Source organism: Dichomitus squalens, assembly GCF_000275845.1.
Source record: "Dichomitus squalens LYAD-421 SS1 unplaced genomic scaffold DICSQscaffold_62, whole genome shotgun sequence".
Classification (NCBI taxonomy): domain Eukaryota; kingdom Fungi; phylum Basidiomycota; class Agaricomycetes; order Polyporales; family Polyporaceae; genus Dichomitus; species Dichomitus squalens.
In genome coordinates, this window is record NW_006766944.1 from 285 (window position 1) to 28,015 (window position 27,731).

A 27,731-nucleotide genomic window follows, 5' to 3' on the forward strand; every position below is an offset into this window, starting at 1 on the left:
TGCCGTTCCATATCTTGTGACGGCTGTATTAGGCAAGCTGTGTAAACCAGCGCCTGTTCAACACTATATACAGTGAATGAACAATGGGCGCTAGAGAACAATAGCGTCGCCATGGGTACGGAGTACAAGGGGTGTAGGACAATAGCGGACGTGGGGACAAAGGGAGCTATTGTCTGTGTGTGGACAAAGGGAAACTGTAGCGAGTAGTGAACAATAAGGAAACGTACGAGGCAGTGGTCCGAATCGAAAAGGAAACGTAGCGCCGTGAGGGCGGTTCGTGACACTCCTGGGGGAAGAGATCCGGTCTGCAAGTGGTTGAGACACTCCATGGAGGGGATGGGTAAGAGACTTGATCTAATGTCACAGCCAACAAGCTGTGCCACCAGACAAACAAAGACAAAGCTTACTTGTGAGGGGGTTGGTGCTGGGGAGCGAAGCAACCACAAGTGACACAGCAAGAGATGAGGTAAGCAAGTAGATTCCCTAGACTAGAAGGGGTAGTGAAGAGGTAGGGCTGCTAGCTACCTACAAAGGAGATGGGGGATCGACGAGAAGATCAAGTCTGAGGTTCCCTGCCTTAGACTCCCTACTATATATACTAATACAACGGTGCACAGACCAGGTACCTATTGACCATCGTTTGGTCAGAGTTCTCTGCCTCATGTTCTACCCTCTGACCTGCCTCATGGTGGCCTTACGACTAATACCTGAGTCGTACCGAGTCCGGACCCCTTCCAATGAGTAAGCGCTCCTGCTGTCACATCAGTCACCTGCCAGTGAGTGAGGATGGGCGCTCCTGGCTGTCACGAGGTCTGGGGTTCGATCCTGGCCCCTCCACTTTCCGATACGAGTTGTCCGCGGTCAAGGTGAGCGTCTGTCCCAGTACACATGACCCCCAGGTCACGTGGCACGAGAAAACTGTGACAGCTCTGATACCAGAAACAGGATGTTGGAGCTCGAGACCATCCAAAAAAGGAGCAAAACCGCTGATGTCATATAATTTGTCAGCCTCAATATTCCTTTTCTGGTATTAGCGCCGGCTGGCTGGGGTCCGGAGCTAGGCTTTGGGACCAGGACCGGGAAAGGCATCCATTCCCGGTCCTATCCCCAGAAAACTGGCACCAAGCCCCTTAGTGCCAGGTTTTCGGTGGAACAAGGTCCGTAGCACCACAACCAGGCCATTTTACCTGGAACAAGCTGGTGCCCTAGGTGCCCCACAGCCTCCCCTATGACCTCCAGTTGGTTTGAAGACAATTGCTCTAGCTGCTGGAAAGTTATGGACCTTGTTCCAATTTTGCAGGATTTGAGAATTCCGATACTTGGCTGTTTGAGCTAGAACACGAAGTCATATTCCCACATACGTACTCAAAACGTACAAGAGGAACATGACTAGATATCGTATACAACAGAACCGATGTCCACTTCCAGCTACCACCCTCACACTCGCCCTCGACCTGTTAAAAGGCCGCGCGCGACTCACTTATGCCCCTTGTAGATCTTATCGAGGAACACCTTGAACACTTCCCTCTTCAACTTCACGTCACCCGCGCCGACGTCCGCACCCTCGGTAGGGATAGTCTCGATGAGACCTATGATTCGCTTGTACGCGCCCTCTTCGTACTCGGCGTACCTCTCCCGGATGCCAATCTCTTCACATAGCTCCTTCACACGCGCTTCGGCTGCCTTATCTTTCACGCCATATCGAGTACCTTCCGTTGCGCAGGCATCACAATCGCGAGCGCGGTGTTAACACACCATGAACACTTGTTGTCGATGATGTCCGTGCCGACCTTACCGAGTACCTCCGGAGGCGCAGCGAAGTCGAGGAAGTCGTCCTGGGCTTGGAAGTACTCGCCAAGCGGGACAAGAATCTTCTGCGCGAGCTCGTAGGGGTCGTTCGTCGATGAGTGGGGAATGCCACACATGTACATGGCGAGGGCAGGGAGATAGAAGGAGTAGTAGGCGGTCTTGAAGATGACGATCTTCTGGTGCCTACACGCACAGATGGAGATTAGTACACAAACAAAAGAATGAAGAAGACTACATGCTTTGCAAGCGAGAATTTGCTCAAGTCGATGTTATCCTCGGGGGCAGTGATGAGGTCAATCAGCTGCCCGATGTCGGTCTGGAAAGTTGTGTCGTGAAAAACATCGAGGAGGTAGACGTAGTACGGCTCGGAGCGGAAGTGCTTCTTGAGGAGATAGTAGTTGGAGCCTTCGAGCAGATACGCGTCATTGATAGCAAGCAAGTTCACGGCCTCGACGCGGTACCAGCATGGTTGTCCACGGCGAGTAATCGACTGGTCCGTCATGTCGTCCGAGACGAAGTAGTAGGCCTGAAGCTGTGAGGGAAGCTTGCGGTCAGCATCCATGCGTTGTGCGAACCTGATCATTAGTTGGGAAGGACAAGCCTTATGGACACCAGGAGTGCGGGTAACGGAAGTGCGAACACGAAAGGGAACACAAGAGAAGAAAACCGAGTGGAAGACACTCACGAACTCGACACCCCAGCCGAGAAGGGCAGCCTTGAAGTATTCATCGTCAGTAAGCTTCCGGCCATTGAGGATCTCGACGGAGTCGACAACGGACATCCCACAGTTGAGCTTCCCACCTGTGACGTTGTAGTCGAGATTCTGTGGGTAGCATCCGGCGGACATTCCAAGCCGTGATCAGGACGGGTGCTAAACGGGAAAAGCATATACGAGAACACACGCGCTGGAACCAAGTAATTGCATGCCCTCCTGCTTGAGATAGCCGAGGAGCTCGACGCGGAGGATAGGGAAGACGCTCTCAAACCTTTATCTTCTCTGTGCCTTAGCGTCGGTCATTATGCGTCGGATAGGTGCGTAGCGCGGTGTACAGTAGGGTAAAAGTGGGATTGACAGCGGAGCGAGGGAATGGCGAGCTGTTGCAAGTGCGATGGAGAGGAGGAGCCTGGTGCGAAGTTGCTTATGTGGCTAATCGAGGAATAAGAGGACTACAAGATGGCACGACATCGTCAACGAATCGATGACTGGGTATAAGGGGCTGCCCACCTGGAGTGGGGGGGCGCTTCGAACGCGACCACCGTAAATCCAAAAGTGGGGGGCGCTCGCTATCCAAATTCTCCTTCTATCGCCATCGGACTTGAGCTCCGCTCCGTCACTATCGCTGCGCCTTGATGTTCGCCGCCCGATAAATGGGGGCTGGCTAGTTGCGAATGCGCCGCTCATGCATGCTGCGTTTAAACCGGAGGAAACCCACCGTGGTAGGGGCGGCTCATCAAATGAAGTGCGGCGAGGGCAACGTCAAACTGATTTGCCAGTAGCATGGATGGAGAAATGCCTGTTGAGCAATAATCATAATCGGATGGCCAGGGGGCTAACCATGCAATGGTCCGCGTGCGGGTAATTTGATATGCAGCATTCTGTAAGTGGAGCCGAAGACGGCGCGCCAGTAGCTGAAGGTGCGATCATCAAGACGTGGCCTCCTATAGAAGAGTAAGATGGCGACTGATCAGAGACTGCGGGTTGCGTAGTGGAAACATGCAAGGACCTCTCAAGCTGGCCAGGCGGTCGATGGCGAGACGCTCGCCTAGGACTTCTGCACGAACGGGCTCCGAAAACAACGCGGCTGATCTGCTGAGTTCGTTGTGAGACTGCAACGCCCGAGGAAACCAGGGACGATAACGCCAAGACAGACATGGGAATGCTTCGAGGGAAGTGTGCTTGAATGCCGGTTGACGAGAAGGGTCTGTCGCAAGCGACTGCGGGACAACGTAGATGAGAGACCAAGCATTCCGCAAAGCGGTAGAGGAAAACGAGCGGTCATAGCAAACAGTGTGGGAGGAAAGTGGGCCAACGTCGTCGTTGAGAGTCGAAGGTCGGTCGGCCCTCAAGCGGACTGGTGGGCTTATGTAATTCTGTTAATCGACGAGCCGTCCCGACGCAAGGGGCCGTACCACTACATAGTCGTATAGCGTTGCTATGTAGCTGGTCCCAGCGGTCGTGCAAATGGTAGAGCAGTAGTGTTGGGCGAAGAACTGAGAGCAGACCGACCATGGTTTACTTACCCACCGGTCGCCCAACCTGCACATCTCAACGGCTGTCGCACATTTGCATGTGATTCTCATTCGATACTTGCCTCCGCGTCCTTCCGAGCCACCCACGCTGCACAGTGACCGCTCTTTGAAGGTCGTGAAAGGTATGTGCGATGACCCGTCCTTGCTATCGCTGTTGTGGTGTTGATTTGAGCTTGGTGGCTCTAGTCGACCGCTCGGCCATGCTCTCACTTGCTAAGACGAGCAGTTGGTCTGGACTACTTGGATTGATATCTGGCTCGTCGACGTCTACCAGTTGCTGACTGAGCATGTAGCCTTACTCAGCGAGGCCGAACTCACCTTCTATCGGTTACCGTTCTCGCGGCCATGTCTAGCCGTTTCTATGTCCTTCGCGTCTCTCATCGAGACGCATTTCAGCACGCTGATTCATCCTCATCGGCCCAGGTAGTCCGGCTGAATGAAGCTGAGATACCCATGGATATTAACCATATATATGCGGCCATCGCGGTCACTCTCTCATGCTAAGTCCATCTCTCCTTTATTTTCATCGCTTGTAGCTGTTCCCCATCGCATCCTACCATGGTCGACCCTGCTGTCCTCCACAATGCTCCAGCTCCCGGCGTACCATATTTCGTGCCCTTAGTACACCCGCCAGCTGGTACCGCTGCTGACCCACAGCCGGATGGAAAAGAAATACCAAGTCTATTCAGGCCTCTTACGATTCGTGGCGTAACGTTCCCGAACCGCATTTGGGTGAGTATCTCTCCAGACTTGCGTGTATCCGTCTGTGGTGACCCTTGGTGTAACTGTTGCTGATCAGACCATCCTCCTGTAGCTTTCTCCCTTATGCCAGTACTCGTCTGAGAATGGTCTTATCGGTCCGTGGCAGTTCGCCCATCGTGCGTCATTTCATCTCTTCTGCCGCAATGCATCTTGACGCCCTTGCCCGAAGTTGGCGGAATCTTCACTCGCGGACCCGGCCTCACCGTAGTCGAAGCGACCGCCGTTGCCCCCGAGGGCCGTATCTCCCCTGAAGATGCTGGGATTTGGACGGATGAACAGGCGGTGGCTTGGGCAAAGATTGTCGAGTTCGCGCACTCCCAGAACCAGAAGATCGCGATTCAGCTCGCCCACGCCGGTCGCAAAGCTTCGACGCTCGCGCCGTTCATCCATATGGGCGCGCCTGCATTAGAGCATCAAGGCGGCTGGCCCGATGAGGTAGTCGGTCCGAGCGCGGTCCCGTACGAGGATGGTTGGATCGTACCGAAGGAACTGACGAAAGAGGGGATCAAGAAGATCGTCAAAGCTTTCGTCAACGCTGCGAAGCGGGCGGTGAAGGCTGGATTCGACGTAATCGAAATTCACGGCGCACACGGGTACCTCATCAGCGAGTTCTTGAGCCCCTATTCGAACAAACGCACAGACGAGTATGGTGGCAGTTTCGAGAACCGCATCCGGCTTGCAGTTGAGGTTGTCGACGCTGTCCGTGGCGTCATTCCGCCGACTACGCCTCTCCTCTTCCGGTACGTCGTCTATGGCTTTCCAATTGTCGCCCGCATCTCACAGATATCTGTTTTGAATAGCGTATCCGGAACTGACTGGCTCGAGAATGTGCTCTCGGCAGAGGAGTCATGGAGCACGGAAGACACTGTCAAGCTCGCAGCCGTCCTCGCCGAGCATGGCGTAGACCTCCTCGACGTCTCATCCGGCGGGAACAGCCCTCTGCAGCAGATCAAGGGTGTCCCCGGGTACCAAGTCCCGCTCGCTGAGGCAGTCAAGAAGGCACACGGTGACAAGATTCTCGTGTCAACAGTCGGCGCTATCTACGAGGGTAAGTTCGCCCAGAGTATCCTCGACGAGGTACGTTTGTTTGCCATTCTAAGACGCTACACAGAACAGTCTGACGGTGCATGTAGGGGAGGTCCGACGTTATCTTCGTGGGGCGCATGTTCCAAAAGAACCCTGGACTGGTCTGGTCGTTTGCGGATGATCTCGGGGTTGATATCCGGCAGCCAGGTCAGATCGAGTTGGGGTTCAAAGGGCGTCCCAAGCCCGCGGACAAGCAGTAGCGCACAGTATGATGATGTTGTACATTATAGTCTAGACATAAGTTTCAAGCCTCGTTTCGACCAAGGACGATGATAATGCGACTAAGGCGTCGGTCGTGACTTGGTCTCTCCGCGCCAGCATCAATCTTCAATAGCGCCATTCGGGAGCCACCATGCGCTCGCTCACACGATTGCCGCGTCTACATGTGCCGAAGCCCTAAAGCAGAGGAACGCTTCGATCTCACCCGAACAACATGATGTGCAAAACGAAAAGGCCAGATGCTGATGGGAATGATACGCAAGCACAGAGGCCGGATCCCTCTGCAGTTCTGCAGGAGCTGGTGCGCCAAAAGACAATCAGTACTTATGACGAGCTCGTCGTCTTCCGTATTTGCCAGCTGATCAATCATTCTTGCGGAGTGAACAAAACAGTCGAGCATCGGCGAGCTGCGCCTTTGCATGCAAACCTTCACGAAGCCAAAGGGCGAAATAACCTGAATTCCCTGATACCCAGAGAAAGAGCTCTCACAAAGACATGCCTCAAGCCGAGTTGTGGATGGAGAGGAGCGATAGACACGCCGGAACGTCTGGAACGTCTCAGTGAGAGATAGAACGCCGTTACGGGCAAAGACGTTGAAATGCAGCCGTGCGGAGGACAGTCGCTGTAGTATAGGCCGGGACGTAGGAGACAGTGGAATCGATGACGGATCTGATCAGGAGAGAGTACGACACGGTCAGCCGGATGCGACTCCTAACCACCTCTGAGATCTGACCTCCCACGAAGACCAGCCATCGTGATCTCAGGCGTCCACTATCTCGGAGGCGCTGTCTCCTGAACCAACGATAGACGCATATTTTTGCATATTCTCCTCCGCTGTACTATCCCAGTTCGTTCCCTCTATCACGCAGGCCTTCCGGGACGGTATCATGCGAATATCTTAGCAACGAAGTCATCGTCAACCGGAGCAAGACGTCGCCATCCGGATGACCCAGCACCAGCATCCAGAGACGGAGTCCGTGTCTCGACTGACGACGACAGTGCGTGCAATCGCACGTCATGATCGCTGCCAGGCTGGTTGGACGGTCGCATTTGAGTTTACCAGAGGCGTCTATGACACCGTCCGACGTGATCCAATCTCGTCAAGGAATTTCGTCAGGGATGTGGGGATCGGGTTCGAAGGGCCAGGCCGCGCGGACATGCACTTCGTGAATGATGAAAGTGCTGGAAAATGGCGCACGGCGATGATCAACATCGAGAGCGACGGCTTTGCCGTGGTATCTATGGAAGCCAGGGTTGACGAAGATGAATTCGTGGGAGTCGAACGCACGATGATGAGTTGTACACGTACGGACTGCATTTCTAGGCTCGTGCTGGGCACAACGTTGGCTTGTCCAGGAAGCCATCGGCGGGCTTTGAGCTCTGCCCACTACACAACGACAATTTGTCCCTTTATGTTCGAGGTTGCGACTGTGCCCACAGACGACGCAGCGACAGACTCCAAGAAAGGCGTCACGTTCATTTAATCCGGCATCGAACGCGATGGAAGTGAACACTGTTGAGGAATCGCGTTCGGGACAGCCATAGCCAGGAGGAGCGTCGGCTGGGCAGCAGAAACGCAGTGAGAAGTGGCATGGCAAAAGGCAAGGCTCAAGTAACTGAAGCAAGAGGCGAAGTCACTCGAAGACGTAGCTTATGTAAGCCATTGAGCAAGGTGCGACTTGCCGCTCAGAGTCGGCTTGGGCTGAGGACTGTGTCGATTTGGGACCTGCAGGAGATATAAGTACATCATCTTTGTCTGCTACCACCACCTGCGCTCCCAACCTGTCGGGATGCCCATCGTTCAGTTTGCACCCTTTCAATCTCTCGTGCAGCCCGCTTTCTGGCATGCCCTCACTGATCTGAAGATCGATGTCCTTCGTCTTTCAGAGGATGCCCTTCCGGTGACAGCGACGTATACCACAGGCCGCGCCGTCAAGGACCGCGAGACAGGAAATGACATTGCGCTAGGCTGCAACCTGACCATAAGCGGCGACGCGTTCTCCAACACCCAGTGCGTCGTTCTCGTTCGCTGGTCTGAGTACGGAAGGTCTCATCCGATGCCACAGTGTGCCACAGCATGCGGTCGCTGCTACGGGATCCTTCAAGAATTTCAACACCATCGAAGACTTCAAGAACGCGGACAAGACCGCGCTATTCAACTCTGTTGCCGACGAGATCTGGAAGAGCATTACCGTCGACAAATCCACAGCCCTCCTCAACCGCTTCCTTGTCCTCACCTTCGCTGATCTCAAGAAGTACAAGTACTTCTACTGGTTCGCATTCCCCGCTTTCGCTTCCAAGCCAGCATGGGAGATCGACGGAGAATGGGCCGCAGCAGAAGACATACTTGGCGCGGACTCGGTAAGTTCTCTATTATCGCCGCCGTCCTCGTACCCACTCGCGCATTCGGCACCTTCCCTTCTAAGCTCGCCGCCATCCGACCTCAACTACGTGTATCTCCGCGCCCCTTCTTCCTCGTTCGCGCCTCCGGGGGGCAAGCTACAACAGCACCAGTCGAGGACTACGTGTCCTTCTTCGCCGGCGTCCCCCCAGCTGAGCGCGCCATCGGCTTTATTGATCCATCTGCCGTGCCCAACAACCCCGGCTGGCCGCTCCGTAATCTACTCGCCTACCTCCGTGCGTTGTACCCCGAGGACGCTGCGCAAGGCCTCCGTGTGTTGTGCTGGCGCGATAGTGAAACCCCCCAGACCGGCGCCCCAGGCGGATGGAAAAGTCGATTTGGGGTGGTGAAGCAGGGCGCGGGCGAGTCGATTGCACCGACTGAGAAGCCAAGCGCGGTCGGATGGGAGAAGAACATACAAGGCAAGCTCGGGGCTCGCGTCGCAGATCTTGCTCCCATGATGGACCCGACGAGGTGAGTACTTAGTGCAGTGAAAGTTTCGCACGGCCCGGCGCGCGACGAGACTGATCGTTTCGCCAGGCTCGCGGACCAGGCCGTGGACCTCAACCTCAAGCTGATGCGATGGCGCATCCTCCCCGCACTCGATTTGGAGAAAGTCGCGAAGACTCGTTGTCTCCTGCTTGGCGCTGGCACGCTGGGGTGTTACGTCGCGCGCACGCTCATGGTACGGCTGCGTATCTCGCATCATCAGATTAGCCTCACCTAAAGCATTTGTAGGGATGGGGCGTACGAACCATCACCTTCGTCGACTCGGCGCGCGTTTCGTTTTCGAATCCTGTCCGGCAGCCGCTATTCGACTTTGAGGACTGCCTTAACGGCGGCAAGCCAAAAGCAGCGTGCGCGGCAGAGAAGCTCAAGAAGATCTTTCCAGGAGTTGTGAGTGATTCTCGCCTTGCTGTGTCTGTCATACGCGATCTAACGATGAGTCAGAACTCCAACGGATACAATCTGTCCATTCCCATGCCTGGCCACCCGATCCCGGCCGGCTCTGTAGAGCAGGCGAAGAAAGACGTCGCGACGCTGGAAAAGCTTGTCGACGAACACGACGTCATCTTCCTCCTGATGGACTCGCGCGAGTCTCGCTGGTTGCCGACGGTTCTCGGCGCAACGAAGGGCAAGATCATACTCAACGCTGCGCTCGGCTTTGACACGTTCCTCGTAATGCGACACGGAGCCCGGACGCCGACTGCGAAGGGCGAGCGCCTTGGCTGCTATTATTGCAATGACATCGTCGCGCCCTCTGATGTAAGTCTTCTGAATATCACTCTGGTCGCCGACCGCCTACTGACTCCTCGTGCAAGTCGCTCACGGATAGGACGCTGGACCAGATGTGCACGGTGACGCGCCCTGGCCTGGCCTCGATCGCGGCGTCGACTGCTGTCGAGCTGCTTGTTTCAATGCTCCAGCATCCCGAAGGGTACGTCGTGAGAACACGAAGGATTTGACTGACTGACATTGACTGTCCACAGCATCAACGCGCCCGCGCCGCCCCCGCAAGCAGGTAGCGCAGAGGCCGGCCACGGCCACGAGTCCATCCTCGGGCTAGTACCACATCAACTGCGCGGATTCCTCGCACAATTCCGGAATGTCCCCATTGTCGGTGCGGCGTACAACCGATGTACGGGTTGCAGCGAGAAGGTGCTGGAGACGTACGAGAAGGAGGGCTTCGACATGCTCTTGAAGGCGTTCAACGACACGGAGTATCTGCCGGAGCTTACGGGACTGAAGCAGATGTACGAGGAGACGCAAGCGGCGTTGGAGAACGATGACCTCGTCGACGGGGAGGAAGACGATTTCTAGATGGACATGTACGATGGTCGCGAACAAGAAGCGCGGAATGATGTGTGTTGTATGACTGTAGCCATGGGGCATGTATGTATACCAGGATGTATACCAGGATAATGTAGCGGTTGTATACCCTTCGCGACTTGGTACGTGTCGGATAGGATGATACTTACGTGTCCTCAGGCGGGCATCACTGTGCGCTGTCGCGAGAGGGCGTCTGTGTCCAGCGCGATGTTTGTGTGTGTTTGGGATTGCCACCTCAGCGGGATATGCGCGACGTGTCTGCTGGACAGACTTCACCTCCGTTCGCTGACCCCTGCCGCTCCTTCCTTCCTTCCTCTTCGTCCACCATGAGCGGTTGTACGTTCTCCAGCTTTCTTCATTCTCATCCGCGATACTCATAAAACATTCTCAGTTCGGTTTTTGAATCTCGTCCGGCCTTTTCTGCCCATTCTCCCCGAGGTTTCCTCCCCAGATCGCAAGGTACGTCGTTTTGCCCACTCATACTAATCTCCCTTCCTTACCCTCCTTCGCGCGCGTCCTACAGGTTCCCTTCAACCAAAAGGTGCTATGGACAGCCGTCACCCTCCTCATCTTCCTCGTCTGCTCCCAAGTCCCCCTCTACGGTATCATGTCCTCCGACTCCGCTGACCCCCTCTATTGGATGCGTGTCATCCTCGCGTCCAACCGTGGAACACTCATGGAGCTTGGTATCACCCCTATCGTCACTTCCGGCATGATCATCCAGCTTCTCGCGGGCGCGAACTTGATCGAGGTCGACTTCTCGTTAAAGGAGGATCGCGCGCTCTTCAGCGGGGCTCAGAAACGTGAGTATCTGTTAGTCTGAGCCACGTTAGATGTACGTAGACCTTACTGGTCTTCGCAATGGCCGGGCTGGTATCGATGAGGAAGGAGCGCGTTTACGTCGTCTCGCCCTTGGCAAGAGACCATGTCGCGTGCCGCTTGCGTTCCCCGAGGCGAAAGGTGGCCTGTACGCTCATCCGCGTTCAGAGAGACAGCGGGCGCACCTCTGTGTTCTTGCCGAGTTTTGACCGTGTTACACATGAGTACTGACTTGTTCCTCCAGTCTTCGCCCTCATCCTCGCCCTCGGTCAGGCTACAGTTTACGTTCTCACCGGCATGTACGGTCAACCGCGCGACCTTGGTGCGGGTATCTGCTTGCTCCTCATCATCCAACTCGTCTCTGCATCCCTTATCGTCATCCTCCTCGACGAGCTGCTCCAGAAGGGTTACGGTCTCGGCTCCGGCATCTCCCTCTTCATCGCGACGAACATCTGTGAGTCTATCGTGTGGAAAGCGTTCTCTCCCACTACCGTCAACACCGGCCGTGGCCCCGAGTTCGAGGGTGCCGTCGTCTCCCTGTTCCACCTCCTCTTCACTTGGAATGACAAGGGCCGTGCCCTCCGCGAGGCCTTCTGGCGCGATCGTCTCCCGAACATCATGAACCTCATCGCAACCGTTGTGGTCTTTGCGGTTGTCATTTACCTACAAGGTTTCCGCATCGAGATACCCGTCAAGTCAAACCGCTTCCGTGGCCAGCGCGGCTCTTACCCCGTCAAGCTCTTCTATACCTCCAACATGCCCATCATGTTGGAGTCCGCGCTCACGTCAAACGTCTTCATCATCTCACAGATGCTCGCTAGTCGCTTCCCCAACAACTTCCTCGTCCGCCTCCTTGGCGTTTGGGAGCCCCTCGAGGACTCGCCCCAGCTCGCGGCTGTCTCGGGCATCGCATACTACATGTCGCCTCCCCACACTCTCCGCTCTGCCCTCCTCGACCCTATCCATACTCTTATCTACATCGCATTCACCGTCACAGCGTGCGCGATCTTCTCAAAGACTTGGATTGAGGTTTCGGGCTCTGGCCCGCGCGATATCGCGAAACAGCTCAAGGATCAGCAGATGGTCATGGCTGGTCACCGTGAGGGCTCCATGTACAAGGAGCTCAAGCGCGTCGTCCCAACTGCGGCTGCGCTTGGTGGTGCCATCCTCGGCCTCCTATCTGTAGTGGCGGACTTGATGGGCGCGATCGGCAGCGGGACCGGTATCCTCATGGCGGTCACGATCATCTACGGCTGTAAGTCACCGTATCTTCCATGACCCATGGGACGTCTATTAACGTTTCGTGATTATGTAGACTGGGAGATTGGCATGCGGGAGTCGGGCGGTCCTGAGATGGCAGCGCTCGGCGAGCTGTTCTAGACGAACATCAACCCGCGCGGGACCCAATACGACCCACCAGCACTAATACTAATAGTAGTATCAGTACTAGAGCATGGTCTTCAGGACGCAGGCTGTACATCATCATTCCTCAGACTGGACAGGCAGGGCAGGTGGCTTCATGGGTTACGACGACGTCAAAGTTATGTTACCGGTAGCACCGACGTTCCACAATAATTTAATCTGGCGGTCAATCGATGGGCGAATATGGGAGGGCCCTACTTACTGGTCGCGGTGGTCCACGAATGGATGCTTATCATACAAGGGTATCTATCCTGCGGCCTCGTGCGCGCCTGAGCGCATGCGCCTCATTCCGGTCGTCTTCGTGATGTCTCAACTTCACGGCCTCCATCCTCCGACGTGAACGAATCCGCTTGACTCGCAGTGGTCCGTAATGCCCGTAGTGCGATAACGGTGCGCAGTAGGCGGCAGTGTCGAGGTGGTACCAGTCGGCCGTCCGCGTCGAGGCTGGTTGCTTCTTCACTCCATCTTCTTCCGTTCGTACGCCTCGCTCACCCTTTGTCTGAGAGGTGACGGACTCGGCAGCAGGAGACTCTCCCCACAGGTGTCATGGAAATCTGCAATAAGTCCCATTGGACCGACCTGTCGAACTCATGCGTCCGCGATTCTCTCGCGGCTGTCGCTCCCGCTCTTCTCGTGGCCGGTGTGCTCATCGCATCTATTCCTCAACTGCGGAGGACGCTCTCCAAACTGGGGAGACCTTTTGCAGACTTCCTTTCTTACTCTGAAGCTGAAGCCCTCCTCTCCGAGCCCCATCACAGCACGCACGAGGAAGATCAGCGAGCGTCCCCTTGGTCGCCCATTTTCCTATGCGCCGTCTCGCTCGCCATATCCCTCGTCTGGCTTACTCTGGGATGCTATCGTCTCGTTATGGACTCCGGTTTATGGAGCGGGACTCGCGACATACTCGTCTCTAGTACCTGGCTTTATGCTGCTCTCCGCCCCCTCATATGGCCATTTTTCTCTGTCCCTTTCGACCTCTTCTCGCTGTTCACCCTACACATGCTCTTTAGCATCATCGTCGGCTTCGGATACGTGTACGATGATTATGTCTATGCAACTCCATTTCCATCCACTCTCGAGACCGCGCTGTTCATGGGCAATGCCGTCGCTGTCGCCGTGCTTCTCGCCGTGGTATTGAACATGCGGCTCACGACCAGCTCCGAGATCAAGGACTATGTGGGTGATATTCCGCAAGAGTCTTGCGGACTACTAACGTATGCTTGTGTGCGCAGGGCGTAGATGGCACTCCAGAGGACCACACCAATCTCTGGGGATGGATGTCCTTCGACTGGGTCACACCGCTGCTCCGGAAGGCGGTCGCCAACACCACGCTCACCCAGAGCGACGTATACTCTATCAGCCCCATCATGCAAGCGCGTCCGCTCTTCATCAAGTTCTCCCGCCTTCGAGGCGGCCTACTTGGTCGCGTCTGGCGAGCAAACTCGCGCGATATGATCCTGGACGTTGGCTTGACGTACGTTAGCATTGTGCTAAGTTATGCCGGCCCGTTCTTTCTGAAGCACATCCTCGACGCGCTGGATGATACCCGAGGAGATCAGGGGCCCGAGGCGCGCGCCATTGCGTATGTGTATGCGATCGCGGCGTTCTCATGTACCCTCCTTGGGGCGCAAATTGACTTACAACATCTGTACTTCGGGAGAAGAGCGGCGATCAGGGTACGAACGGAACTCATGGTTGCGATCTACGACAAAGCACTGAAAAGGAAGACCTTGTCGGGAGCCGCGAGCAATGGGCACGGCCAGAACAACAACCTCCCTGCCAAGTCGGAGGCGTCTCCCAGCAGCGCAAACAGCGGAAAGGTCCTGAATCTCATGTCAGCTGACGTCAGCTCTGTCTCCAACACGGTGTCGACGGCACACATTATTTACGGAGGTAAGCCATCACTTGGTAGTATGCCATCGTTCTCCTGAACTCCGTCACAGCGCCGTTCCAGATCGTAATCGCTACGTTGTTCCTCTACGAGTAAGACAATCTAACCTCTCGGTGCTCTACCACTCACGCAGTTTCAAGAATTCTCGGCTGGGCCGCCTTCGCTGGTTTCATTGTTGTCCTCTTGACCTTGCCTTTAAACAATATGATGGCGAAGAGGACTAGTGCGATAGCTAAACGAACCTCCGCGGCGCGCGACAGTCGAATGGGCGTGCTGAACGAGCTCATCACAGCGATCAAGTTCATCAAATTCTTCGCCTGGGAAGACAAGTGGGTGGAACGTGTCCTCAGTGCTCGCACCGTCGAGCTGCATTGGATAACCAAAGGTACAGTAGACTTGCATCCTAACACTTGATGCGCTGACGCCGTCTTCCAGAACGCGTCAATTCAATCTTGTTTTCTCTGCTTGGATATATCTCGCCAGTACTAGTCTCGGCCGCGTCATTCTACGTGTACATTGCGCAAGGAAATGAACTGAGCATCGGCACTGCGTTCACGGTCCGTACTCCCCATGTCATCTATCGCGTCAGGATACTTAGCACACGCACACATCTTTAGGCCCTTGCACTATACTCCAAAGTGCGCCAGCCCTTCAACACTGTCAACACCTTCTTCTCCCAGCTCCTTCGGGTACGCTTGTCCTGCTCGGAGTTCTCAAATGCCGTTATCACTCAACGACTGTTCATCAGTCCAAAGTGGCGCTCGATCGGATAGCAACCTATCTCGACGAGGATGAAATAGACGGACAGGTCTCGAATTTGCAGAGGAATCCCGTCGACGAGGAGGACCCGGGTCTAGCGATTGTCGATGGCTCATTTCGGTGGAATTCCATTGGAACCGACACTAGCAATGCGGGAGAGTCGGTCGCAGCGCCGATATTCAACACCTCCGCATCTTCGGCACACCATGACTTTGAGTTGAAGGACATCAACATCGTTTTTCCGGAAGGCAGGCTCACTCTCGTAACCGGACCCACTGCAGGCGGGAAGACGGCACTTCTGATGGCGTTGCTCGGTGAAATGACGACTCTGCACGGTCGAGTGTTTACATCGAAGAACTCGTCCAAGATCGACGATCGTGGGCTTATCCGCTCAATCTCTTACGCGGCGCAAACACCATGGCTTCGCCACCAGAGTATCAGGGAGAATGTTCTGTTTGGATTTCCATACAACGATGATCGTTACAGAGCCGTGATCGAATGCTGTGCATTGATTCCAGACCTGGAGATGCTCGAGGACGGAGATGCGACGGAGATTGGTACACGGTGAGCCCGACTCAATTCTTCCAGCGCTCAGAGTCTCATGAGTCCCACAGTGGCGTCACCTTGTCTGGTGGCCAAAAAGCTCGGTGAGTAGTCACAATCCGCCCGGCCATACGTCGTCCCCTCATCAAATATCAGTGTGGCACTTGCTCGGGCGGTCTACGCTCCAACGAAGTATGTGCTTCTAGACGATCCGCTGAGTGCGGTGGATAGCCACACGGCGCGGTTCCTAGTCGAAAGACTTCTGCGTGGACCGCTGCTAGCCGGTCGCACTGTGGTGAGGATGCGGCCAATTCATTCTCCTTCACCTTTTGAGTATGGTCGTACTGAAGGGCGACAACACGGGTAGATCCTTGTTACTCACCACGTCGACCTTGTGCTGCCAAGCGCACATTATCTTTTGCGCATGGTAAACGGCCGCATCGAGACACAAGGCACTGTGGAAGACTTGCGCGTACGTGGCATTCTAGGTACCGTCGCGGCACTCGAGGAGCGCGAACTCGCGGCGGGATCCAGGGAACGTTTAGTAGCTTCTGAAGTTGGAACTGTCCCTGGTGGGAAGCCGATCGAGGTTGAAAAAACTGCCTTGAAGAAACCAAGAGTGCTAGTCGAAGAGGAGCGTCGCGCCGTGGGTCGCATCAAGTGGCCGACATACAAAGCTTATCTTGAGGCCTCGTGCGATGCATCCATTATCTGTAGACCGGACGTGTCGCTCACCACATGCTAGATCCTATTGGACATGGGTCATCTTGGGTATACTTGTGTTCGTTTCGCAATTTGTCGGCGTAGGAGAGAAGGTCTGGATAAAGGTGCGTTTGGGCGCAATGTCTACTATTGTGTCTCTGAATCGCCTTTCGAAGATCTGGGGTGAAGCATACCGGATGGGAGGTTCCCTACCAGCTATGCAGCTCTCCGCTATGTACTGGGGAAGCACCAAAGGCCAGAAAGCCTTGCCCGCCAGCGCGCGGTCTGTCGCACAAGTGCTACTTACCCCTACCGGCGACCAATCCACCCGCTGGGCCAATATGACCTTTCCTCCCGCTGAAGAGCACCCATACTTCTACATCGGGATCTATACAGCCATCGCATTGTCTGCGGGGCTGATCAGCGTTTGCGCAGCTATAGCGCAGTACGCCGGCGGACTCCGAGCTTCAAGATTGATGTTCGAGCAACTGCTGAATAACGTTGTGCGTGCCACTATGCGATGGTACGACACTACACCTCAAGGTCGTCTACTGAATCGGTTCAGCAAGGTGGGGTCCTTCGGACGGTCGAAGTGTCGGACTGGAATGCTCACTGTATGTCCATAGGACATTGAGACCATCGACACCTCGCTTGGTCAGACACTGCGGTCGATCTCCGAATCTCTGGCCTCCCTGGTAGTATCGCTAGTGATCATTACGTGAGTAATGAACCAGCCTCAGCTCTTGCTCGTACTGACGTCCCTGTAGCGTCATATTTCCCTTGTTCGTCGTACCAGCGACTATCCTCACATACTTCTACATCCTCATTGCGTCGTTGTACCAACCGGCGGGACGCGACATCCGACGAATGGAATCGACGTCAAAGAGCCCAATCTTCTCTGGCCTGAGCGAGGTTCTGGACGGAATTGTCACCATTCGCGCCTTCAGCGTAGAGGCGCGTTTCCTGGACGACTTCTTCAAGAAAGTCGACGCCGCAACGCAGATGTTCCATATGTTCTGGCAGGTCAACCGATGGCTACAGTTGCAGCTGCAGGTGGTCAATGCGATTATGGTCCTAACAACGACGCTCTTCGCGCTGTCGGGCTATGTGAGCGCGGGTCTCGCTGGTATCTGCATCACTTCGGCGATATCTTTCACGGGGGATGTATATTGGGTCTGTCGCAACTGGGCTAACCTGGAGCTCGAGTTCAAGTGAGTTGCTATTTCTCTCCGAGCGCGGTCTATCTGACGAATGGTCGTGAAAGCTCTGTCGAACGCATTGTGGAGTACCTCGATCTCCCGAAGGAGCCCCCAACGCACATCTCGAAGAGCAGACCCCCCGCATACTGGCCGTCATCGACCAGCACGAACGGGGATTCCCTTCTCGTTGTCAGGGACCTCGTCGTCAAGTACGCTCCTGAACTCCCTCCGGTGCTCCATGGGGTCTCGTTCTCCCTCAGAGCAAGAGAGCGCGTAGGGTTGATTGGGCGTACGGGGAGCGGGAAGTCGACGTTGGCGATGAGCCTTCTGCGATTCGTGAGTCTGCGGGCGACTTGGCACTGTGTATTCTTACTCACGAAAAACTTGTCCAGGTCGAGCCTGCGAGCGGGAGCATCATCATTGACGGTATAGACATCAGCAGTGTCGGTCTGCATGACCTTCGTTCTCGGATTGTAAGTGACATTCCCTGTTCGCACAATCGTTGCGCTGAGAAGTCCGCAGACGTTCATACCGCAGGATGCCACATTGTTCTCGGGGACTCTGCGCGAGAACCTGGACCCGTTCAGTGAGTAGCAGGAGGCGTACGGCGGGAGCTCGAGCTAACGTCAGTTGGCAGACGAGCATACTGATGCCGAATGTCTCGATGTCTTATACCGCGTCCACTTGCTGTCGGACGCGCGTGCTACTCCAAATTCTCGGGACTCACATCCGGAAATCACAGGTGGAGATGCCACCAGAGGAGATGCAGAAGGAAAACTCGAAGAAACGACGCGCACGATTACCCTGGACGCGGAGGTCTCGGCCGGAGGAACAAACTTCTCTCAAGGGCAGCGGCAGCTTATCGCGATGGCGCGGGCACTTCTCCGCCATAGCGCGTTGGTGATACTCGATGAGGCTACAAGCAGCATAGATATGGAGACGGACGCGAAGATACAGGCAACGATCCGGGAGGAGTTCAAGGAGTCGATGTTGCTCACCGTGGCGCATCGTCTGCGGACGATCGTCGACTATGACCGGCTCCTGGTGCTGGACAAGGGCAAAGTCGTTGAGTTCGACACGCCGCTCAACCTTATTCATAGGGAAGGAGGGATTTTCAGGAGCTTGTGTGCGGAGAGCGGGACGTTGGAGGAGCTCGAGGAGGTGGCGAGGGCGAAAACGGACAGGGACTCTCTTGTTGGTAGATCCTAGAGCGACATGACCGATGTCATGCCATCCTCTATGTGCTCAAGTACGGTGTTGTGATGCATCGCCGCGTGGAGGTAGTTTCGGGCGAGTGGATAGACATGGTCGTACGCGAGACAGGTGGAGGGCGCCAATCTAATCAAAGGACCTGGTTGTGAGCAGTCAAGACTCAAGTACATACTCAAGCCTTGGATGGCTGTCGTCTGCACCACCGCTCGTCATACAACATTAATACTCGGTTTGTGTATTCGATGGCCAAACGCGCCAGCGACGTCCTCGACCGGAAGCGCAGCGGAGTGGACAGTGATGACATCACCCTGTACCTGCCCCTCTCACTCCATCCTGCGTCACTGTCCATCCCCTCCGGCGTATAAAGCCTTGCAGTCCGTTCCCCGACCTATCCAACTTTGTCTTCGTCCTCACACAATCTCGTCATGGACAAATCTGCTTCAATTGCCGCTGCTTTCGGTGCCGGCAAGCTCCCCTCACAGCAACAGCTCTCGAAAGCCATCGACAATGCCTTCAACTCACCCTTCCTCACCAACAAACCCTCTACCGATGTAGGAGAGCTTAGCGAACAGGGACAGCAGCTGCAGGACGGCGTTCGCCAGCTGCTTCTCGCCTACAAGAAGCTTGGTGACAACAAGAACTGTACGTATCCTCGTTACTTACTCTCTGAACGGTACCCAACGGCACGTCATGGCAGCCGATGATATCTTCCAGGAGTCCATATGGCACCTCTCCGAAGCTGACCTTTCGAACTCCTCCACAAACGCGATGGACGTCGACACCGATCAGGCCAAGTCCGACGCCCGTGCCCTCGCTCATTCCCTCCGCGTCCTCGTTACCGTCGTGTCCGACAACCTCACCAACGAGGGTCGCTCTGTCTTCCATGACTTCGCCTCCTTCATGCGACTCGCTCTCGCCGACGCAGCCGACCAAGTCAGTGGCAGCGCCCACAATGCCGCCGAGGTCCTCCGCGAAGTCGACTCCGACGTCGCAGAGGGCCAACGCAACGAAATTGGTATGAAACGCAAGGCCGAGGACGATCCGGAGAATGCGGACGCGCGTGTCAAGTTCGAAAAGGGCATGGACTCGGTCAAGGACGTTGGCTCCAAGGCCATCGGTGCAGGTCAAGTTGCAGCGCAGACCACCCAGGATCTTGCCAACCGCGCATCTTCGCGCCTACAGGATGCGTTCTATAAGGTCCGCATTTCCAACGCTTCGCACTCCAGCTCTCACTAACTTTGCCCAGGTCTGCGACCGCGCTCAGAGTGACGAAGACTATCACAAGGCTATCTCCACCATTTTCGAGCTTGCCGACAAGGGGGTCCACCGTTCCCTCGACACCGTAGGCGACGTCAACAAGTCGACCGACCTCGATGACTTCATCGACGACCCCACTCCTGAGAAACACCTCATCACCGCCATCCGCGGCATCCGCCAAGTTATCGAGCGCCTCGCCAACAACAAGTCCCTTGACGACTTCTTCGGCGCCCTCCGCGTATGTGGCGTCGACATTCAGCAGGATCCAGCCATCCGCGACTGGTTCGACAAGTTCATCGCGTACCTCCGCAAGAACCTCGATGAGCGCGGGTACGCTCGCAGCGAAGAGTCTCAGAAGAAGCGTGAGGAGCTGCGCCACGAGTGGAAGGAGCTCTCCAGCAAGGATTCAGACAAGGGTCTCAAATGGAAGGAGGACTTCGCCGCGCTCCGTCGCGAGGCCACGGAGTTCCAGCGCGCCATTGACCGTGATGAGGACCTTCGCGACGTCCATCGGGCTCGTGCGCGCCTTGGAGAAGATATCGAGAACACACTCCTTGCCGCTGGTACCGCTGGCGCGCAGACCTTCATGGAGCGCGCGCCGTGGTTCTGGCAGGATGTGTTCAACGTGTACCTTCCGAGGCTCGTGGAGTCAGTCAAGGACATTCCTATACCCAGGTGTGTCTTTTATTTTTCCATTCTGTGCGTCGCGGCGTGTGTACCGACATCGTGCCTTTAGAACCGAATACAAGGACGACGAAGTCGAGTTTGTTCTCGAAGATCTCGACATCTCAAGGTTCTCCTTCCTCCCAGGCCACGCATACATTCGCAACATCACCGACATCGATATCAAGGCTCCTTCGGCCGGCCAAACCGAGACCGCTGTCGGCACGCTCACTCGCATCTATCTTCAGGGCCTCCAGATCCAACTCAAAGAGGTGTCGTTCTACTACTACGACAAGACGACAACGATGGGCCCCGCCGAGTTCAACGGATTACTCGAGTTCACGCTTCCGCCTCAGGGCGTCGACGTTGATGTTGTCGTTCGCTCCATCCCCAACTCGCCCGAGGGAAAGCTTGAGCGTGAGAAGCGCGAATCCTTCCTCGACATCCAGCGCGTCGACGTCAAGGTCTCCGAGGACGTCAACCTCACCGTCAAGCAGTCGAACCACCAGATCCTCGTCTCCGTCTTCCGGCCCATCATGCTCTCTCGCCTTCGCGAGACGCTCCAAACCATCCTCCAGCAACAGATCCACGGCGCGCTGCAGTCGCTCGACAAGATGGCGTGGGACGTTGGCCGCCGCGCTGAGGTTTTCGAGGATACTGGTCTCCCGCGCGGCGCGAGCCTCCTCGCTGGTTTCTGGTCAGAGCTCGGGCACTTCCAACGCTCGTCAGACCGCAGCCTGTTGAGCGGCTGGAAGGCGACGGGCACGGGCGTCATCAAGGACGACAACAACACGCAGTTCGCTATGGGTGCCGAGCCGCAAGTCTTATCCGGGGACAAACACGGCCCTAAGGGGACATTCTCAGATAGCGTCGGGGAGCGCATCGACCGCAACGTCGATGTTGACGCCACGGTGAAGGACGCAAAGGGTGTTGCGGAGCAGGCGACGGAGGTTGTCAAGGGGAAGTATCGGCAGGTGAAGAGCTGGAAGGACACCGTTCAGCAGAAGACGGAGGAGGAGAGGCAAAGGTCTGGATGGAACAGCCCGGCGTTCGACGCGCTTTGGGCGTGAATGCGTACCCCGGCGTAGCACACCTTCGATTGTTCTGGAATGCGTATGCGACAGAAACAATGGTTTAATGTAGCATACCATCTTGTAGCAAAGTGTATTGTAGCTCAGCGTGTATCATATTCATGCACATGCACGATGATGGAACTACGACGCGTGTTTGGCCAAGATGTCGTCTCACCACACCTCCGAGTCGTTTGGATCTATTTGAATTTCTGCGCCCTCAGATAACTAGTAACCAGCCACAACGTGATGGTCAGTAACGTATGCTCGAAGGTCCATCCGGGTCACTACTTCTCGTTCTTGCGGCAACATCTAGCGCGATTCTGACCATACTGAGGGTCTTGTCACTGTCAGGAATCTGGAAAAGCGATGTCGTCCGATGGAATATAGTGGCCCGAGGCTTGGGGAATGCACAGCAACCTGCCGTGAAGTTTCATCGAAGGCTACCAGTGACTGAAGATTCTCCCATAATAGGCTGGTTCTTACGAGATCCTCCTCCGATGAGCGGTGTCTGGCGCCACCGCAATTCCATGAGATCATACTTGTAGACGTTGTAATCTCATGACAATTTTGATCACGACGCATACGTTTGTCAAAAAATCCTCCGGTCATGGCTTTGACACTGACCTGGTGGCTACATCGGACTCGCCAGGCTCTCCATTTAACCCGCATGAACGCATGAAGAAGCCGCTGAGATGTAACAGCATGCCAACAATGTCTATGAACTTGGGGAGTGCTGATTGAAGCGGACGGATGAGGTGAACGAGGAAATTGTGGAGAGTTAAAACTCACTGGTCGACGGATCTCACCGGTTGATACAATTGAAACTCCGCAAGCGCTCAAGTGTGAATAGCTCATCGGCAGTGAATTTAAGCCCTCACACTCTCGTTTCACACACTTTCTCTTCAGTCGATAGCAATGAAGCAGAGATGGCTGCTATTCGGTGTAAAAAGGCGCATGTCTCGTGTCTTTAGAAGGTCATGTCCTCTTGAACTATCTACCAGTGTCGTGCACAAACCATTCTGGGGCAGGTCTTCTTGAAATGTTCGAGCCTACTGTATACTTCCAAGAACATTCAGTCGTCCATTCTCAAGTTCAAGTCTGTCGCGTTAGCGGAGGGTATTGCACAGCATGAAATGGGAAACTTTCCAAAAGTCGAGGACTGCACCTATACAACTCATAACGGTGCTCAGGGGGCGGAGTTGAGGAAGCCTCGTAGAGCGCTATGACGAGGCAATACGGATGGGGCATTCCCGACAACAGGTCGATGACGCTTACTTTCGAGAAGGCCACACATATTGCCGTCATTGCCGTGAATCCGTGAGAAATCCCATTTGTCGATGGCAAGCGCAGATTGTTTGCAGTTGAAGGGACGTGAGGAAAGGCAGTACAGAATATCTACGAAGACTTCACACTGCTTTTTGATATGGAGTGTAAATGCAAAATTTACTCATGACTGATCTCATAGATTCTTAGCAGTATAGGAATCACCAACTACCACAAAGACGACTCACTAGAATCATCGGCGGCGTAGTTTCGAGTAGAGGGTTCGAGGCTCTTTCTTTGAATACCTATACTGGGATGGTTCTGAAATCGAGACAAGGTAAACGCCCGCGCGTCATCTGTAGTGTGCTGTGGTATGCATTATTGCATGCAATGTATGCTCTCCATTCACGTGAGAAGGGCCTATGATCCTCATAAATGCTCCGCGGGCCTGTACATAGCAGGTGGAGTCATAGACTAAGTAATAAGACATACTAGGGTCGTATGGCGACTAGGATAGTGCTCTGTGAGCGAAGACCTGACCCTGCGATAGTCTGGTTTCCGCTGATGATGCGATGCTGCTCGTTAGGAGCTGGCGGTTCTACCTGCCTATGAACATAACGAACATTCAGCAACCACTACCCGCCTGGTATGCTAAGTCCTACCTCAAGTCTCACTTCTCAAATGACGTCGGTGGCTGAATCGGTGAGCATCGATGCGACCACTTGTGCGTCCAGATCAGAGTCGTCGTCGTCCGCTGCCCTGACTGTAGCAGGGATTTTTGCGGCTGCATTCTTTCCTCCAGGTCTTGCGGATGTTCGCGGAACCTGAGAGCGCGTCCTGCTGCGTAATTGTCTCTTCGGAGGGTCTGTGTTAGGCGCCGGATCATCTCTTGTGCGTTTCCTACTCGAGGGGGGCGGTCGCTTCTTCGCGGATGTCGAAGAGCCGCCGGATTTCCTGTCCTGAGAGGGCTTCGGTGCGACTGGCGTGCGTTTCGGTGCAGGTGTGTCGGGGCGCGATGATGGTACGTCGGGTGAACTCTCCTGTGGGATGCCGAGCGTACTCTCGTTTTGCCACATGGCGACCTTCCTGCGACTATGCAAATGGAGTTGTAGAGTCAGCATTCGCGATTGTGCGATTGCAAACAAGACAACTTGAACGTACTACCACGGCGGGAGAACTGCGACGTCATGATGAGGGACTTCGCTGACAGGGCGCGCGTCGTTTGTCTGGTCGTTCTGTGCTTCGTACACATCCTTCATTAGGGATTTTGCAGGTGTTGGGGATGTAGTAGCCCAGATACCACCACCGCACCAGAGGGTCCAGATTCAGGAGACGACTGACGAGACTTTGGGCGAAAGGCGCCGATAACAGAGTTGCCATGGGTTTATAACTCCGATAGATCGCTTGATCTCTTTCGGCCTTGAGATGACAAACCCCGCCGACCGTCCAAGTCCAACCTCAACAGCTCCAGCAATACGACTGCCGCTTCCGATCTTGTTTGCGAGCTCTTCGCGGGCGGACTTCATATTGCGTCTGCTTTGGTTGTCATATAACACACATTTAACAACTCCTGCATGCAGTGAGTTGTCGACCGATCCAATACGACTGACCCCAGATTGGCATGGCCCCCAGGCACGTCCTTCGTGAGCGGATGCACGCCACACTTATATACTCTGGCATGGGACGTTCAAAATTCGCTTGAACGAACCGCATACGTTCCCCCCTATGGCTCCGAACCTTTCAGGGAAGACAAGGCATTCCACGCTTCACGTAGGATCATTGACATTACTCACTCGGAGTCGTTGCTATTCTCGCATCTAAATACATGATTCATGAATCCGGGAACGATGAGCTAGCTTGATGATACATTCATCCTAGCTACAGGACAGATAGGCTCGCCTTGACAAAGTTCTCGCAGGCAAATCTCTCATGGAATGCTATAAAGAAATGTTGTATTTCCCGGCACCGGTCAAAGCGCACGCGCCCTCCTGACGTCGGTATTTCCCTTTTTGTACTTATTTGTGGTTCCTGTACCTTTTGATCGTTGCGACACACGTCCGATAGTACCTTACGACATTGCTCATATACGCGAGACCTCCCGTCCATCCACCTCACCGTTCGTACCCCGAATGCTGAGGTGAGCCCATTCTCCGTACTATACCGCACGTCCTATTCACTTACATTACGTAGCAATTACATTCGTTTATATTACAGGTCTGCTACGATATTCTACTTACACCGTTCGTACCCCGAACGCTGAGCAATTACATTCATTTATATTACAGCTCACCGGGCGGCTCGAAACCTTATAGGTTATGAGCCCTGCTGCGATGTCGCTCAACCTGTCCTCCGCCAACACTACGAACCTGTACTCAGTCCCAAAGCTCGCCGCTGATGGATCAAACTGGATCACGTACAAGGAGCGAATACTCACAGTGTTGGGCACTCGAGGGTTGATGCGCCATCTACTCGGTACGGCCCGTCGTCCACCTGCTCCCCCTGTCTGGCCCAGACCTTCCAGGCCAGCTACGGCCCCAGCTTCCTCATCCGCCACTGTCCCAGCCACTGCCGCTCCGGGCACTACAGCCGCCGCCCAGGCTTCGGGAACCAGTTCCGCTGGCACAGGGGATCCATACCCGACCTTGTCCGACGAGGAGTACCTTAAGAAGGTCGAGGAAGCCGAGACGAAAGCCGACGAGTACGATCAACGCGAATTTGCCGCCCGCCAGCAGATCTACAGTACGATCAGTGACACCATGTTGCTGAAGGTCAAGTACCTGCCCGATGCGGCCAGCGTCTGGACCGCGATCGTCAATGAGTACGAAGGTAAATCCGAGATGTACGCAAATATCATCCGTACTCGCCTCCTGAATACCCGATGCCCGGAGGGAGCGAACGTGCGCGATCATCTCGATACGCTGTGGAACCTCCGTGAGCAACTTGCCTCCATGGGCGCCCAGTTTCCGGATCAGGAGTTTTCGGCGGCGATTTTCCAGTCGCTGCCAGAATCCTATGGCTACCTCCTCACGTCACTTTCGACCGCTGCACGTCTTGCTCGAAACCCTCTCACGCCGCTCGACATCATCCAATCGATCGCTGAGGAGTACGACCGGCGCACAGCCCAGTCACCACCCTCCGATACCGCGCTCGCCGCCCGCCAAGGAGCGAAGCCCGGAAAGACCCGAAAGGATGTCGAATGCTTCAACTGTCACCGTAAGGGACATGTCAAAGCAGACTGCTGGCGAAAGGGTGGAGGGAAGGAAGGCCAAGGACCCAAGGACCAGATGCCGAAGGGCGACCGACATGGAGGAGGCGGTGCATCCGCAAACGCCGCCACTGAACCGAGCGAGCATGCCTTCGCGATCACTGTCGACGAGTCAGCCTTAATCTCCGCCACTGCGAGTGGAGAAAGAGTGGACATCTACGACAGCGGTGCGACCCGCCATATATCGCCATATCGAGACGAGTTTGTCTCCTATCACGAGCTTCAGCCCCCACGTCCAATCACAGCTGCAGACGGACGTATCTTTTTGGCCATAGGCGAAGGGCAAGTCCGCAAGAAGCTGCCGAATGGTGACACGAGCACCGTCGTGACGCTCGAGCGAGTCTTGCATGCGCCAGACATCGCGTTTTCGCTCGTATCAATCCCACAGGCCGATAAAGCGGGATACTCCGCTGTTTTCGAGCAAGGTGAATGCCGCCTGTACCAGCGCGACTCCGGAGAGACGATCGCCAGGATCCGCACGACAAACGGACTCTATCAAGTACGCCACCCCGAGCGTGCTGCTGCTGCTGCTGCTGTTGCTGCTGCTGCCGTCGTTGGACGGGGCCCTGTAGCAGAAATGTCAGAACTCGAGTTTCACCGCTGTATGGGGCACATCTCCCCCGTCGCCGGGAGGAAGATGATACAGGAGGGCAGAGTCCTTGGCGTGAGGCTCATAGGAGGCCCCGCTGCGGAGACCTGCGAGGCTTGCGTCCAGGCCAAGATTACGCGCGTGCCCATACCGAAGGAGCGCTCGAGCAAGCTCGCCAAACGCTACGGCGAGTACTTCCACTCCGACACCTGGGCAGCAGGGTGCACGTCCCTTGGGGGGAATAAGTACTGCGTCATGTTTACGGACGACGCGACACGCTGGACTAAGACTGTACCTGAAAAGGAGAAGAGTCAGGCATTTCCGGCGTACAGAGCGCTCGACGCCGAGGTGCAAACTCAGGAAGGCCGGAAGATCAAGGTCTTCCATTCGGACAACGGTGGGGAATTCACCAGCAAGGAGTTCGAGAGCTTCCTTGTGGAGCGCGGCACGCATCACGACGTCACCGTGCACGACACCCCCGAGGAGAATGGCGTCGCGGAGCGGGTGAACCGCACGCTCGCCGAACACGCCCGGGCCATGCTAATCGAGTCCGGGCTGCCCCAGTACCTGTGGCCGTACGCCATGCTCCATGCGACGTGGTTAAAAAACCGCGCGTCGACCCGTGCACTCGGCGGCAAGACGCCGTACGAGGCCCGCTACGGCTCCCCACCCGACCTCCGAGGCATCCGCCCGTTTGGCGCGAAAGTCTTCGTGCGC

The 27,731-nt window shown here is 55.5% G+C and overlaps 8 protein-coding genes across 8 annotated transcripts; 6 read left to right on the plus strand and 2 right to left on the minus strand.

The window, feature by feature from the left end:
* Positions 1 to 1,442: 1,442 nt before the first annotated feature.
* On the minus strand, positions 1,443 to 2,738 carry DICSQDRAFT_140688 (farnesyl-diphosphate synthase; the record flags this gene model as incomplete). The annotated part of the gene is made up of 5 exons (XM_007370124.1): positions 1,443 to 1,683; positions 1,710 to 1,992; positions 2,049 to 2,341; positions 2,495 to 2,632; positions 2,712 to 2,738. Coding segments are annotated over 5 exons (948 nt in total), but the record flags the coding sequence as incomplete, so codon positions are not given.
* Positions 2,739 to 4,426: 1,688 nt separating this feature from the next.
* DICSQDRAFT_140692 (FMN-linked oxidoreductase) lies at positions 4,427 to 6,749 on the plus strand. Its single transcript, XM_007370125.1, has 5 exons — positions 4,427 to 4,791; positions 4,874 to 4,937; positions 4,991 to 5,561; positions 5,622 to 5,898; positions 5,955 to 6,749. The coding sequence occupies exons 1-5, from the start codon at positions 4,618 to 4,620 to the stop codon at positions 6,105 to 6,107; spliced, it is 1,239 nt and encodes a 412-aa protein (XP_007370187.1). The 5' UTR covers positions 4,427 to 4,617; the 3' UTR covers positions 6,108 to 6,749.
* A 1,167-nt stretch (positions 6,750 to 7,916) lies between these two features.
* DICSQDRAFT_174301 (E1-like protein-activating) lies at positions 7,917 to 10,348 on the plus strand (the record flags this gene model as incomplete). Its single annotated transcript, XM_007370126.1, has 8 exons — positions 7,917 to 8,137; positions 8,193 to 8,487; positions 8,553 to 9,001; positions 9,068 to 9,212; positions 9,266 to 9,424; positions 9,479 to 9,793; positions 9,850 to 9,965; positions 10,018 to 10,348. The coding sequence occupies 8 exons, from the start codon at positions 7,917 to 7,919 to the stop codon at positions 10,346 to 10,348; spliced, it is 2,031 nt and encodes a 676-aa protein (XP_007370188.1).
* A 335-nt stretch (positions 10,349 to 10,683) lies between these two features.
* Positions 10,684 to 12,556, plus strand: DICSQDRAFT_174302 (SecY protein; the record flags this gene model as incomplete). The annotated part of the gene is made up of 5 exons (XM_007370127.1): positions 10,684 to 10,693; positions 10,749 to 10,816; positions 10,881 to 11,160; positions 11,421 to 12,431; positions 12,492 to 12,556. The coding sequence occupies 5 exons, from the start codon at positions 10,684 to 10,686 to the stop codon at positions 12,554 to 12,556; spliced, it is 1,434 nt and encodes a 477-aa protein (XP_007370189.1).
* A 588-nt stretch (positions 12,557 to 13,144) lies between these two features.
* On the plus strand, positions 13,145 to 18,901 carry DICSQDRAFT_174303 (P-loop containing nucleoside triphosphate hydrolase protein; the record flags this gene model as incomplete). Its single annotated transcript, XM_007370128.1, has 18 exons — positions 13,145 to 13,774; positions 13,831 to 14,491; positions 14,542 to 14,581; positions 14,630 to 14,874; positions 14,925 to 15,046; positions 15,107 to 15,178; positions 15,238 to 15,812; positions 15,863 to 15,895; positions 15,948 to 16,086; positions 16,159 to 16,484; positions 16,537 to 16,618; positions 16,670 to 17,062; positions 17,120 to 17,211; positions 17,261 to 17,704; positions 17,758 to 18,028; positions 18,085 to 18,165; positions 18,215 to 18,278; positions 18,330 to 18,901. 18 exons carry the CDS (start codon positions 13,145 to 13,147, stop codon positions 18,899 to 18,901), a joined length of 4,842 nt encoding a protein of 1,613 aa, XP_007370190.1.
* Positions 18,902 to 19,329: 428 nt separating this feature from the next.
* DICSQDRAFT_112260 (uncharacterized protein) lies at positions 19,330 to 21,907 on the plus strand (the record flags this gene model as incomplete). Its single annotated transcript, XM_007370129.1, has 4 exons — positions 19,330 to 19,546; positions 19,602 to 20,101; positions 20,151 to 20,836; positions 20,898 to 21,907. 4 exons carry the CDS (start codon positions 19,330 to 19,332, stop codon positions 21,892 to 21,894), a joined length of 2,400 nt encoding a protein of 799 aa, XP_007370191.1. The 3' UTR covers positions 21,895 to 21,907.
* A 1,675-nt stretch (positions 21,908 to 23,582) lies between these two features.
* On the minus strand, positions 23,583 to 24,490 carry DICSQDRAFT_183436 (uncharacterized protein). The gene is made up of 3 exons (XM_007370130.1): positions 24,322 to 24,490; positions 23,823 to 24,252; positions 23,583 to 23,766 (listed from the first exon to the last, which is right to left on the minus strand). The coding sequence occupies exons 1-2, from the start codon at positions 24,410 to 24,412 to the stop codon at positions 23,831 to 23,833; spliced, it is 513 nt and encodes a 170-aa protein (XP_007370192.1). The 5' UTR covers positions 24,413 to 24,490; the 3' UTR covers positions 23,583 to 23,766; positions 23,823 to 23,830.
* Positions 24,491 to 26,606: 2,116 nt separating this feature from the next.
* Positions 26,607 to 26,864, plus strand: DICSQDRAFT_32459 (uncharacterized protein; the record flags this gene model as incomplete). The annotated part of the gene is made up of 1 exon (XM_007370131.1): positions 26,607 to 26,864. A coding segment is annotated over one exon (258 nt), but the record flags the coding sequence as incomplete, so codon positions are not given.
* Between the last annotated feature and the right edge of the window lie 867 nt (positions 26,865 to 27,731).